The sequence below is a fragment of the Xyrauchen texanus genome, chromosome 35 (genome assembly GCF_025860055.1).
Source record: "Xyrauchen texanus isolate HMW12.3.18 chromosome 35, RBS_HiC_50CHRs, whole genome shotgun sequence".
NCBI classification, from domain to species: Eukaryota; Metazoa; Chordata; class Actinopteri; order Cypriniformes; family Catostomidae; genus Xyrauchen; species Xyrauchen texanus.
The window spans coordinates 28,906,074-28,920,481 of NC_068310.1; the positions used below are offsets into that span (position 1 = coordinate 28,906,074).

General features: G+C 36.8%; 2 protein-coding genes across 2 annotated transcripts; one reads left to right on the forward strand and one right to left on the reverse strand.

Moving 5' to 3' along the window:
• Window positions 1–667: 667 nt before the first annotated feature.
• Window positions 668–8,189, reverse strand: LOC127628992 (mitochondrial fission regulator 2-like). Its single transcript, XM_052105999.1, has 8 exons — window positions 8,118–8,189; window positions 7,626–7,797; window positions 7,317–7,421; window positions 6,836–6,960; window positions 5,698–5,915; window positions 4,941–5,208; window positions 3,040–3,223; window positions 668–1,236 (listed from the first exon to the last, which is right to left on the reverse strand). Exons 2-8 carry the CDS (start codon window positions 7,695–7,697, stop codon window positions 1,192–1,194), a joined length of 1,017 nt encoding a protein of 338 aa, XP_051961959.1. The 5' UTR covers window positions 7,698–7,797; window positions 8,118–8,189; the 3' UTR covers window positions 668–1,191.
• A 91-nt stretch (window positions 8,190–8,280) lies between these two features.
• Window positions 8,281–13,827, forward strand: LOC127629090 (armadillo repeat-containing protein 1-like). Its single transcript, XM_052106138.1, has 7 exons — window positions 8,281–8,319; window positions 8,801–8,965; window positions 12,114–12,205; window positions 12,365–12,551; window positions 12,668–12,784; window positions 12,907–12,981; window positions 13,158–13,827. Exons 2-7 carry the CDS (start codon window positions 8,813–8,815, stop codon window positions 13,347–13,349), a joined length of 816 nt encoding a protein of 271 aa, XP_051962098.1. The 5' UTR covers window positions 8,281–8,319; window positions 8,801–8,812; the 3' UTR covers window positions 13,350–13,827.
• The last annotated feature ends 581 nt before the right edge of the window (window positions 13,828–14,408 follow it).

Genomic DNA, 14,408 nt, shown 5'->3' on the forward strand with positions numbered 1-14,408 from the left:
AAGAAAGTCATACACATTTGGTGTGGCATGAGGGGAGTAAACGATGAGAGAATTTTTTTTTTTGGGTGAACTAACCCTTTAAGCTCTTGAATCCGAATAGACCCTGTTTACAGCAGCACTTTCTTTAATGTTTAATGGAGGCTGTGAGGAATAGACGGTCTCTTCAATGCGTTGTACTGTAATTTGAAGTGTTGGAACGTATTGCTGACAAAATATTGAAAAAAGATTTTTCCAATAACATTCAGTGGACCCCACATGACCTTCTTTCTTCTGTCAAACACAAAAGGAGATATTAGGCAAAATGTTAGGGACTGACATCCTTGGTCACAATTCACTTTCATTGTATGGAAAGATGCAATAAATGAGAATGGTGACTGAGGCTGTCAGTCTCTATCATTCTGCCTAACATCTCCTTTTGGGTTGCATGAAAAATTCAAATGGGTTTGGAACAACAAGAGGGTGAGTAAAAGATAACAGATTTGTTTTTAACATTTGGGAGAACTATTCCATAGTAATTCAACAGTATTTCCAAAAAAACAAAACAAACAAAAAAAAAAAGTTACTTATGATTTTAGTTTTACATTTACTTGCATTCAAAGCAGAGAAGCTTTAGGGTCAGTGACGTTAATTGTTAATGTAGCAATACACACTATAACCGGTGATAGAAACAACACATTTCAAAAGCTTAGAGCTTGTTTATTGCTTTTGAGAGCAAACTGCATTAGTACATTTTAGAAGAGGATGAAAGTACAGCAAAACATGGATTTATAAATTAAGAGTAGAACAAATACCATTTTTCTGATCTTAAACGTTAAAGTTTAGAGAACCTTTGTTAATCCAACTAGGTCTCAACATTCATATGAAGACAGCAGTGTATAAAAACTAAAAGTTAAGAGACATTACATAGTCCTGGCATATTCTGAAAGAAACTGCCATCACAAGTATCACTACTCATAATTGCATAACTTTTTAGCCTTTCACAATTAACAAGTCCTTATCAAAGAATCTTTACACACACACACAAAAAAAAAATAAGAATCAAAATGTACAGAAATGATGATGCCAGCACAAAAATCTGAGAGAAGCCTATGGTATAAATTTAGAGAGAAATGGGAGAGAGAAAGAGTGTGCAACCAGCATAGAAATCAGTCCATGAACACAACTTTTCCCTTGTAGCCTTTAAGGTCAAGGTCAAAGGTGAATACGTCCCTGGCTGCGTCTGGTGTGATGGAAGATCTGTAAACCAACACAACACTAAAGTCACAACACCACTCAATGCCCTCAAGATAAACACAACACACTATGTAAAACTGCATTCTTAACTAAAACCCATTCACAGTTATTGGAAAATGTCAAGGATTCTGGTCTTTCCGAGGTATATGTAATAACACTATGACACAAATAAAGGTGTCGGAAGGATTTGAAAAGTGTGACGGAGAATCTAGCCCATAAGACATAAGACCACAAGTGTTATCACAAGTGTTATTATTACCCAAGCAATGATATTATCATTTTGAAATAACACATTTTAATAAAGTAAAACTGTTGTTTCAATTGTACCAACATTCTAAATCTAGTCTGCTGAGGGAATCCATTTGTAGATGATTCAAATGAGTTTTAAACTCAATGGCAACTGCAAAGCATGATTAAACATTGCCCTCTGCTGGTTCGAATTTTGCACTGTTGAAGGAATAGTGAAAAAAAATTCTCTCATCATTTACTCACCCTCATGCCATCCCAGATGTAGATTTTAAGAATATCTCAGCTCTGTAGGTCCATACAATGCAAGTGAAAGGTGACCAAAACTTTAAAGCTCAAAAAAGAACATAAAGGCAGCATAAAAGTAATCCATATGACTCCAGTGTTTTAACCCATGTCCTCTGATGCGTTCTAATCGATTTTGGGTGAGAAAAAACTAACATGTAATTCCTTTTTCACTATAAATCTTGACATCTGCAGTCTCATTAGTGATAATGATTTAAAACTCAATTTCACATCCACGCGCCATCTAGTGTTCTGCGCATGCGTCAAGCACTAGGAAGTGTACGCCAGCTAGAAAATAATGTTAATGCCTAAAGACTGCAATGGCAAGATGTACAGTGAAAAAGGATTTACATTTTTGTCCGTTCTCACCCAAAATCGATCAAATGACTTCAGAAGACAGATTAAACCATGTATTGATTACGTTTATCCTGCCTTTGTTTTTTTAAGCTTCAAAGTTTTTGACCCTGTTGACTTGCATTGTATGGACCTACAGAGCAGAGATATGTTTCTAAAATTCTTCATTTGTGTTCTGCAGAAGAAAGTCATACATATCTGAGATGGTATAAGGATGATACGAGGTGATTCGACAGAGACAGGCAGCAAAGAGAGAAAAGACTGCGCAGTGTGAGCCCTCTGTGGGTTCAGCACATGAATCAAGTCAAACTGAGTTCTGTGGAGAGGTATGGATATTTTGGATCCATTTACTCTACCAGTGAAAAGTTTGGATAAGAGAATTTTCATTTTTGGGTGAACTATTCCTTTAAGTTATTGGACACTTGATCTAATCTAATAGTGGAAAAGAGAAATGCCAAAACATTTTATATGTAATACAATGTTTGTTTAATATTGCACTTATTTTGGTAACTTGTTAATTTCAGTCCAATAACAGGGGTGCACTCAAAGTGAATTTAGTAGTATTCAGTCTGCTGAATACAATTCATTTCTTGTGTAAAACAATTATACTCCTTTAAACTTTATCTTGAAATACAATCCTAAAAACATCGCTCACACCGACATCAACACACCGCTCAAGACACTGAAAAAAACAACAACATGATGCAATGGCCATAGACGGCGATTTGACTTTTGTAAATCTATAAAAAATAAATAAATAAAATAGTGCAAACAGAACTTACTACACTGCCCCTGGTTTTTACCATTGCACCGTCCTCGAACAGTCAAAATGTCTAAAATGCATATCCCTACTGGTAGCAAATCTTTAGCCTTTACCACTGTCAACAGGGAGTAATGTCAAAAGAAAAAGAGAGGACCTACTCTGGGTGTGTCTGGGCTGCTGAATGGAGAGGGTTCAGAGGAGCGGTTCTCTTTACCAAACGAATCGTCTCTCAGTCTGTGTGCAAACTTTAGTTTCAATGCTTCAGCAATAAGAGCTGCTGGGTCAGAAGAACATGCGATGCCTTTACTTCTCCGTCTCTTTACCGGAGTTCCACCTGGAGACCTAAAAAATACACACACGATAATGGATTTCTGCAGCTCATTTCAAAATGCCCAGTTCAGTATTGCATTATTGCATTGCAAGTTATTCACTTATTTTATATTCACTACCTTTCAAAAGTTTGGACCCACTTTTGGGTTTATATATTGATAAGATGTCCTTAACTATATAAAATATAGATTTAAAGCTTATGCTCAAATGCTTGAAATTAGGTTTGTATACAGATATAAGACAATATTTTATTTTATTCAAAACGAAAAAGATTTTAGCTTAAAGGCGGTTTTACAAGGGACGTGGTGTTCGGCAGGCTTTGCTTGCGATCTTGCCACTTCTCATTTGTACAGGCTTTTTCCATTCACACAAGAAGCGGTGCAAAACGCACCAGTAAAAGTGCAATAATGCCACCAACTGCTTCAGCTCAGTTACTGTGTCTATGTTGTATAATATTGTATTTGTTTCATGCAAGTGATTTCACTTAAATATAATGCTACTTATTTTGTTATAAAATGTTTTATAACTATAAATATTGTAATAAGCAATTTTTTATATTAATGAAAAATTATAATACCAAGGCTAAACAATGTAATTGTAAATATTGATGGCGTCTTGCCACCCGTCACCACATTTGATGAACTGAGTTTAAATTAATTTGGCTTAGGTGTATATAAACTTCTGACTTCAACTGTACATTTATAATTGTTTTTAGATCTTAATTTGCAATAGTAATTTTTTTTATAACTAAAGAAACAGACTGTATGTTACTTAATATTTGTATTGGCAGATTGGTATAGTATAAATGACATCACATTAATAATTAAAATGGGAAGGCAGAGCTGAGATATTCTTCAAAAATCTTCTTTGGTGTTCTTCAAAAGAAAGAAAGTCACATCTTGGATGGCATGAAGTTAAGTAAATAATGAAAATTCTATCCCAGAATTTTAGAATTCATTTGTTGAAAGAATTCTGTTGTTTTCTTTCTTATGTTGGTTTTCTTCATTGTCTATGAAGAACAAAAATCATCTGCAAGGTATTGTAAATATGTGCTCAAAAATTATGGGTGTTTCTTTACGTAGTTTAACATTTATTATGAACAGCAAGTGTTGAGGATTTCACATAAAATAATGGGAGATAGCACACACCCTTTGAACCTTTACTTCGAGTGGTTGCCCCTTGGGTGGCATTTACGGACAATCAGGTGTCGCACAAACTGCTACAAATTTACTTTGTGCATGAAGCAATTAGTTTATGTAACAAACATAATTGACTATTTTATTATTTATTTATTTGTATTTATTTATTTATTATTAATATTATTTTTTCTTTATATTTTTCATGTATTTAGATTTTTTGTTTGTATGTGTATTCAGTGTTGTCTGTATATGTGAAGCACCGTGACAGTCTGAATTATTTGCCCCATGGGGATTAATAAAGCTCTAAATGTAGCTATAATTAAACGTTTTTTAAATTAAAGAGTTGGTTCAAAGACTGAAGGTAAAACAGCCGACAAGTGTCCAATATATTTAGGAACTCCTTCAATATCGTTTAAAGCACCCAGTTTTTTGTTTTTGTTTGCTTGTTTAACATTTTTGGTCACTTCATAATTCCATAATTTAAATGATTTTACTATCGTTTTAAAATATGGGAAAAAGCACTTGTAAAAAACTGGTTAAAGTGTCCAAACTTTTCACTGGTAGAGTAAATGGATCCAGAATATCCATACCTCTCCACAGAACGCAGTTTGACTTGACTCAGGTCTCTCAGCACATCTAGCATGGAGGGCAGAGCAGCAGGTGCTGAACCCACCGAGGGCTCACACTGTGCAGTCTTTTCTCTCTTTGCTGCCTGTCTCTGTCGAATCACCTCTGTCAGTGACACATCCATGGAGCTGCCCACAGCAGGAGGAGGAGGTGGTGGAGGGGGAGGAAAACAGATAGGAGTGGAAGTGAGGACAGGAGTTCGTAGAGTAGAACATGGAGTGCCGGGATCACCTGGAAAACCAGAGAGACAACAGATGAGCAACACATATACGGCAAAAAAACTTAATCAGAAAACGAAGCATTAAAAGGGGTCATAATTGTTTTTCCCCCCTCTTTTGTGCCAAAAACACTCACCATAACCATTTCTCCCCTCTCTGAACTTTAAATAAGCATACCATTTTTGTTGCTATACCTTTAAGAAACACAACCTGCACTGTGACACGCGTAAATAGTATCTATTCTACTTATGTCAGAAACCAAGTTGTTTTTGCAGCTTTGTTTCAGTAAATGGTAATTTTGGACAGTATGTAAGAGTATGTAGTTACAGTATACTAGAACAGTATTAACCATGTATACCTCTAAAAGTACAATCTGATCTGTGGGAATTTGGTTTGTAGCAAATGGGAATCGCTATAAAGTATGTGCCTATTATAAGAGATCTCTGCAGCATCACAAACAACCTGCCAGTTACAGCACTGCCAGACTGACTGCAAACATTACCTGCTGGAGCTGTGACTATCATAGCAATCTGTGCTCGTAGTCTTTGGAGTTCCTCTTCCAGAGCAGATATCTTCTGCAGGGCGTTTGGCTGGGTGCCCTGCCCTGACAACCCGCCTTCTCTATGAGCATGCACAGACACGGACTTTGGGCGTACAGACGCTACTGAGGCAATCTCGAAACCTTGCTGTACACAGTGTTTCCTCACAGGGATGACATTCCTGTTATGAACATGATGAGATGTGATGACACTGAATAAAAAAATTTTTAAAAAATGATGTATACGCCCAAAAACTTCCTACATTAAAGGAATAGTTAAAGGGTTAGTTCCCCCAAAAATCCCAGATGTGCATGACTTTCTTTCTTCTGCAGAACAAAATTACGATTTTTAGTAGAATATCTCAGCTCTGCAGGTTCAATTGCCTCCACGTCTGAGACGTAAATCCGCGCATCTTATCACGTTGCTTGTTGAGCATGTTACCGCGGAGATATAACGTATCTCTCTAAAGAGTGTCTAGGAGGAAGATCTTGGTTGCCCACTTTCAGAAGATACATGAAATTTAGTTCTCAAGAAGGTCCAATCCTCATCAATATGTGCTAGGCACTCACTCATTCAATTTACAGTAGTACACAGACCCCATGTCAAATATATCTAGGTGTGGGTGAGACAAATCGGTGCCATATCACCTATACTTTTTTTGCTATAAATCTCCACTTTGGGGGTTGCATTCTTCACGCATATCGCCTTTTACTGGGCAGAGGTGGTGAATATATAGTAAAATAGGACTTAAATATTGATCTGTTTCTCACGCACTCCTATCATGTCACTTCATAATACATGGATTAAACCACTTGAGTCGTATGTCTTACTTTTATGCTGCCTTTTTTTGTCCTTTTGGAGCTTTACATTTCTGGCCACCATTCACCTGTGGACCAACAGAGATGAGATATTCTTCTACAAATCTTTGTTGGTGTTCAGCAGAAGAAAGAAAGTCATATATGGGTGGGTAAATGAAGAGAGAATAATAAATTGGACATTTAGCTACTAAACTATATTTAGAACAGTAGACTTCCAGACAATGATGGTGTTCAGTGAGCTATTTTTAAACATGTATTCTGACAGCTTCTAATGTCTGACTACCTGAACTTAGTTTGGCTGTCTCCTTCATCTTCCACCAGCCACAACACATCAGCTAATGTAGGAATACCTGGTGTGTCCACTGAGACATCAATATGGCAATGTCTACTGAGTGTTTGCAGAGGAATCTGGAAAGAATCAGAACTAATTAGTGATGGAATACTTTAGACAGTCTTTCGAGTTCAGTCTTGAAAAGATTTTACATACAAAGAACTGTGAAAAGAAAAGTGTTTCCCAAATGCTTATTAATATTTTAAACATACTGTACAAGCTATATAAAAGCATACATGTTATATATGCAAGCAAACATTCAGTTTGAACATCTTTTAATCTTAAAAGCATTGCATGCCTAAAAGCAATGCATCTAATTTGCAAAACTGTCGATTTATTAATTGCAAAAAATCTGCTCATCAACAGGAAAGGTAAAAATAAAAATAAAAACCAGCACACATCAGGATCTTAATAATAATAATGTATCTGATACCTGAAACCGCACTCGGGGGTACGGAGAGAGAGGTAGGTTTGTGCCAATCATACGGACTACGCTCCGGTACTGCCCACACAGGGTACTGTCCCATACTGGAACAAGCTGCAACAACATATAGTGCATTAGTGTTGGCAAAAATATATTGTCCAAAAAGATGTATTTTCTAACTTAAACTTAAAAACCATCTGAATTTTCATCCTAAAACACTTTGTTTGTGTGTGTGTGTGTGTGTGTGTGTGTGTGTGTGTGTGTGAATAGTCAAATGATATATGCACATCAAATCACCCAAATCGTAATTCACTTTACCATGTCAGCTGGCACTCCAAAGTATTCCAGGACACATCGCAGTAGATCAACAATGTCCTCCAACAGAGACATTTACAGTTTTCCAAGGAGTGTGTTATTCCACAGTGCAGTTGGAATTCTGCTGACAGATTCAACCAACACACACTGCACCAAACTGTCCTCTCCACGTGACCTGAGGGATCAAATCAACTGCATTACATCAAAAGCTCCATTGTAACATGCACAGTTACATTTATTTATTTTTTTATATTTATATGTTCAAGAATCTAACGGCAAAAGCTCAGACGTGTGTGATCGACTACGGATGTATCAGCATCACATAATAATCAAACAGCAGCCTCTGTCCTAACATGGAACACATGACAAAGTACACGTATTTCAATCCTAAGCGTTACTGTGTACTATATATGTGGTCAATTCATACACATGTACATTATACAATCAATACAACTTTATAATCACAAACTGTTAAGAAAATAAAAGCGTATTTACCCTGTGTCACGCTTTCCGTGCAGGTAAACTTAAATAAAGCCGTTTGCGTGAGCTTGTTTGTGATTGGACGAGAGGAGTGCACAGGCCCATTTAGCCAATCAGTTTGAAGTATTTACTAACGTCCTCAGCAGCCGTCGACCAATCGTTTCATTTTGAACAGAAGCAGTGGGAAATTTTGTATTTTGTGTACGCGTTGTACAGGGTAACTAGTTTCATTTTGTATTTTAATCAACATATTTTACAAAATGAGCTTCAAACGTATTCTTTGGAATGTAAAAGAAGGCTTAAATGAATAAAAGGGGGTTATCAGACTATTATAGGGATTTAAATCGCACAAATACTGGAGAGCCAGGTCAAACCAAGTAGCTAGCAAGCTAACAGACTCCAGTAAAAGGAACTAATTGTGTCGAGGTGGTTTTATTGTCAACAGCTTTTAGACTGCATTTCATTGTTTTTCCTTTAATTGTAATTGAACCTGTAGTGTTGAGAGTACGTATTATTAATGTAGCTTCATGTCTTTTTTAAAGTGTTTTTTTTTTTTTTGTAGTCATGATTATAAGCATGTGTGTGTGTTATTTATAGACCTACATTAAAAGGTGCTACCCGATAATAGGAGGACGTGTTTTTGAATATGGACTTATGTAATCGGATTTGTTTTTAGTACTTTTATTCTTGGTTTTTAGATCTCCACAAAAATGATGGACGCATTATCAGTAGTCACACAGCTGCGGGACTTGGCATCAGAACCACAGAACCGGGAGGCGATTGTTCAAGACCAGGGCTGCCTTCCAGGACTAGTGTTGTTTCTAGACCACAAAGACCCAAAAGTGCTTTTTGCCACTCTCCAGGTACACTCCAGATTCTACAACTGCCTCGTCAATGCACACATCTCTTAAAAAAATAGTTATACACTGGCGGCCATAAGTTTGGAATAATGTGCAAATTTTGCTGCTTCAGAAGGAAATTGGTACTATAATTCACCAAAGTGGCATTCATCTGATCACAAAGTATAGTCAGGACATTACTGATATAAAAAAAAAAAAACCCTAAAAAAAAAAAACTTTTTGGAATACCCTAAGTTCTTGTGGTGGCGTAGTGACTCTCCTCAATCAAGGTGTCAGAGGACGAATCTCAGTTGCCTTCGCATCTGAGACCGTCGATCCGCGCATCCTATCGCATGACCGCACGCTTGGAGGCTTCAAACTGTTCTCTGCAGCGTCCACGCACAACTCCCCACACACCCCACCAAGAGTGAGAACCACATTATAGCGACCATGTGACCACGATTAGCTCATGTGACTAGCCTCCCTAGCAGCTGGGCCAATTTGGTTGCTTAGGAGACCTGGTTGGAGTCACTCCGCACGCCCTGGATTCAAACTTGTGACTCCAGGGGTGGTAGTCAGCATCTTTACTCGCTGAGATACACAGGCCCACAAACATTTTTTTTTTAAATCAAATCTAGACAGACCCCATTTCCAGCAGCCATTACTCAACACATTATCCTTGAGTAATCATGCTAAATTGCTAGTTTGGGGCTAGAAAATCACTTGCCACTATATCAAACACAAAACATTTGGTTCGTTAAAAGAAGTTTAACATTGTCTTCATGTTTGTTTTCGAGTTGCCACAGTATGCAATATACTGACATTCAAGCTTTCTCTAGAAACTCATCAGTCAATCATTGTTTTGAGGAATGAAGGTTATACAATGCTTGAAATTGCCAAAAAACTGAAGATTTCATACAAAAGTGTACACTACAGTCTTCAAAGACAAAGGACGACTGGCTTTAAGAAGGACAGAAAGAGATTTGGAAGGCCAGATGTACAACTAAACAAGAGGATAAGTACACCAGAGTCTCTTTTTGCTAAATAGATGCCTCGCATGTCCTCCGCTGACAGCTTCATTGAATTCTACCCAATCAACACCAATTTTATGTACAACAGTAAAGAGAAGACTCTGGGTGCAGGTCTTGTGAGAAGAATTGCACACACAAAAAGCTACGTTTGAAACAGAAAAACAAAAAAGCAAAGGTTACAGTGGGCAAAGAATTACAGACATTGGACAACAGATAATTGGAAAAGAGTGTTATGGATCTTAACCCCATTGAGTTTTTGTGGAATCAGCTAGACTGTAAGGTGCATCAGAAGTGCCCGACAAGACAGCCACATCTATGGCAATTGCTACAGGAAGTGTGGGGTGAAATGTCACATGAGCGTCTGGACAAACTGACCGCTAGAATGCCAAAGATCTGCAAAACTGTTATTGCTGCAAGTGGAGGATTTTTTGATGATAATTCTTTGAAGTATTGTAATAAGTTCTGAATATTTTTTTCTAATTGTAATTTTTCACATTAATGTCCTGACTATACATTGTGATCAGTTGAATGCCACTGTGATGGTGAAAGGTACCAATTTCTTTCCATAAGTGCAAAATCTGTACATTATTCCAAACTTTTGGCCACCAGTGTGTATCTAAAATGTTCAACCTACATTTCAAGAAGTATACTCCCTTATAGCCTTAAAGGAATAGTTCACCCAAAAATTATAATTCTCTCCTCATTTACTTTCATTTATGTAGTCTCAAACTCGCATTACTTTCTTCTGCTGATCAAAGATATTTTGATTGAGATACAAGATGTTTTTTTCCATGTAATGCAATTCAGTGGGATCCCATACGTTGAATCTCCATAAAGGTAAACCATATGATGAGTGGTTTAATCATGTCTTCTGAAGCAATATGATTTTGGATGAGAAACAATCCAAAATGTAACTCCTTTTTTGCTATTAATCTTGACATCTGCCGTCTCCTTGGCACAATCATAATTTGAAGCTTGATTACACTTTCTCATGCAGAACACATGTGCATGTATGGAGTGCCTGTGTATAGAAAACCTTTATGCCCTAAGATTTAGAGCTTGAAATGGTTGGACCACACTGACTTGCATTGTATGGATATAAACATATCATATTGTATCTCCATCAAAAAAAATTATTATGTGTGCGGAAAGTTTTGATGAGTTATAAAGATCCCTGCACACTTCATATGAAATCAAAGAATGAACTTGTGTGGCATCATTTAGAACAAAATCCACACAAAACGAATAGACATTTTCCAAGAACGTATATGTTATGTCTATTTGTCTACAAAAGGATCAAATCTACTTAAATACTCATAAGATATGCCTATCATCAGGCTTTTGTCTGTATTCTACACATTTACACTCTTTTATACAGCCATTTTTGCAGTAGTACCAGTGTCATCATAAATGACAATAACAGACCATAATTTGTGCGTACGTTAGCACATTTAGTGCCATGAATGTAGTATGCAAACATGACAAATTACGCATTATCTACTGCATATATACAAAGTCATTCTACCAAGTCAGTCCACTGGTGGCCATCTTTGGAACGCTCTCGAAAGGCTATTTCCAGTCATGCCAGTGAAGCTCCTGTCTACTTGAATGGAGAGACCAAAATCTCAACAGTTTGTCAAATTACAATCAAAGAAGATATTTAAAAGCAACAATAAAATCTGACAATACTGGAATCATAATTTTTTTTTACCTCATTATGCTTAAAAAATGCAGTTTTCACGGCTTGTATAGTTTATGCGCATGTGCATTCCAAAGTTGATTGACCGGTGATGTCTGTATCTAAAAGGTGATTGGCTCTTTTAATTGTAAGGCGGGACTTCCTTTCCATGTCTGTTTACCAGTGGCTACTTAAATCATCAAGTAATTAAAACCGTTCCTCCTACTGATCTTTCCTGAATTCTACTGTCATGTTAGTTGATATATTACATGTAGTCTTGAGGGTCCTCATATTTAAATGTACCTCTGAACGCAGTAGGCTGGTAATGTTTGCAAACAGTATGATGTTGCTCGCCTGTTTCAAACTCCTTTTTGGCTCTGAGCAAAGATCTAGGAAGCACTTCATCATTAGTGTGCCGGGGCCTTATGGGTGAACTATTCCTTCAAATGTAGTGTTTTTTCAGACTCTGCGCTACCTGGCTGAATTGCCCCGAAATATCAACACTATGAAAAATGAGCTTGGAATGATTGTGAGCCTGGAGACGCTCTTGGAGAGGTGCGTTTCTATATTGTGATGTTGCTAAATTGACCGACTTCTCATTGAAAGTTTTGTTTATATTTATGAAGATGAGTTTTTGAAAGTCGTTTAATTGGACCAAATTAAGGTGATCCTAGATCTAACCTTTGCACTTTCATTTTTTTAAATCCCTTGAAGGACTGGTATGACAACAGATATTACAGACCTTGCAAAAGAGGTGTATGATGTGTTGAGTGCACGAACTCAGAGACAGGCTTGTCAGACTCCTGAGCAACAGAGGAAGAACAAACCTCAGTTCTTCATCAACAGCACCAACAAGAAAGCTAAATCAGTTACTCTGCATATACAAGGCTTAAATGGGGCAGTATGTACCATTTGTAACTTTCACATTTTGTTCCTACCAGGCTCTATCAACCTTTTTACTGTAAGTGCACATTTTTCTCATAAGCAGATAAATCACATTTGTTGTTATGTTGACAGGATCAGAGAGGTGTGTGTGAAGAGGCACTTTTGAAGGTGAAAGGTGTGATCAGCTTCACATTTCAGATGGCTATGAAGAGATGCACTGTTCGCATCCGTGCAGACCTGCCCACTGAGGTACATACAGCCTCCTATTATTTTTCTTTCTGTAAGGAGTGAGTCCAATTTAATAAAAGGACAGAAACGTATTTCTTAACGCATGGAGTAAAAATTACTAAACAATTCTATCTCTTATACAGAGTCTGGCCACTGCCATTGCTGCCACAAAAGTGCTTTCAGTCCAACAGGTAGTGAAAAATGAAAGTGGAGAGGAGGTGGGTTTGGCTGTTTCTCTTGGTTTTAAGCATGTGAATATGACTGTGAGAATATAAACGTAGAATCAGAGATTATCACAGTTGTTCATCAGACTATTTAAAAAAAAAAACCATTTAGGTCAATAAAACAAGTTGTCATCCATTATTAAAATGTTTTATCTGTACCATCATTACAGGTTCTCATCCCACTTTGCACCTCTAGTACAAAGGTAGAAGAGAATTCCCAACTACCAGATTACCTGCCAGAGGAAGAGAGTCCTGAGACAGAGCTGGACCGTGCCGTGTCCCGTACTGGTGCAAAACAGGACACCAGTGGAAGCTGGCTGAACACAGCAGCCAGTTTCCTCACTAAAACCTTCTACTGGTAAAGCTTGGTTTTTTCAAAATGATGGCGGCAGGACCTTCCTGCCTGGTCCTCAAAGCAATGTTCAACAATGTAGATTGTCCTAAAAGAGGAACTTTGATCACTATCAGAGCTTAAAGCTCCAAGTTCAATGCACTTGACAAATATGTGCATTTACAAGCCACTGAAGGGGTCATTTAGTTCAATTGATAATAACCTGTCATGCAAAATATGCAAGAGATCCCAGCTGCATTACAACTGTATGAAAGCTGTTCATGTTGAACTCATGTTGTACTTTTTCTATTTGTTCAGAAAAACTAGACTTTCCTCCCTCTCAGGGATCAGAAACGTTCCTGTCTGTTTCTGTGTTGTCAAGTTTTTTTTCTGTGTTTCCACCTGATTTGTTGTAAATATTTAGCTCTTGATTCTCATCTTAAGAAAATGATATAATTGAAGTACAAACTGCACATGTGATGCTAATTTTGTGAAAATAAAATTTAGGAAGGAAGAAGCTGTATCGGTTGATGACGCTTTATTTATTTTTTTACTATATATTATTTTACTATAAAATATGTCTAAAATAATTTTTTGCATAAATATATATATATATATATTTTTTACATTTGTATTATTTGCTTCATGACCATTATGATATAATTATGCCCATACAAAATAACTTTATATACATTTATAAATCAATGTACAATCATTATTGTTTTTCATAATATAAGGTTTATGTGAACAGTATGCAACTTAAGATACTTAATAACTGGGTAAAAGTTTGAAACTAAGAAAACAAAACGGATTGACTTTTATTATTAAATGGTAGATATGGAAACCGCATGCAACTCTAAATTTAAAAGTATAAAGAATTTATGAAACATTTATAAAATGAATCATATTGTATGAACTAATATTAAAGGGTTAGCTCACCCAAAAATAAAATTAATCCTTCACTCACCCTCATGCCTTCCCAAATGTGTACGACTTTGTCTCCTGAACAGAAATTAAGATTTTTAGAAGAATATCTCCACTCTGTTGGTCCTAAAAATGCAAGCGAGTGATGAACAGATGGTCCAAAAAG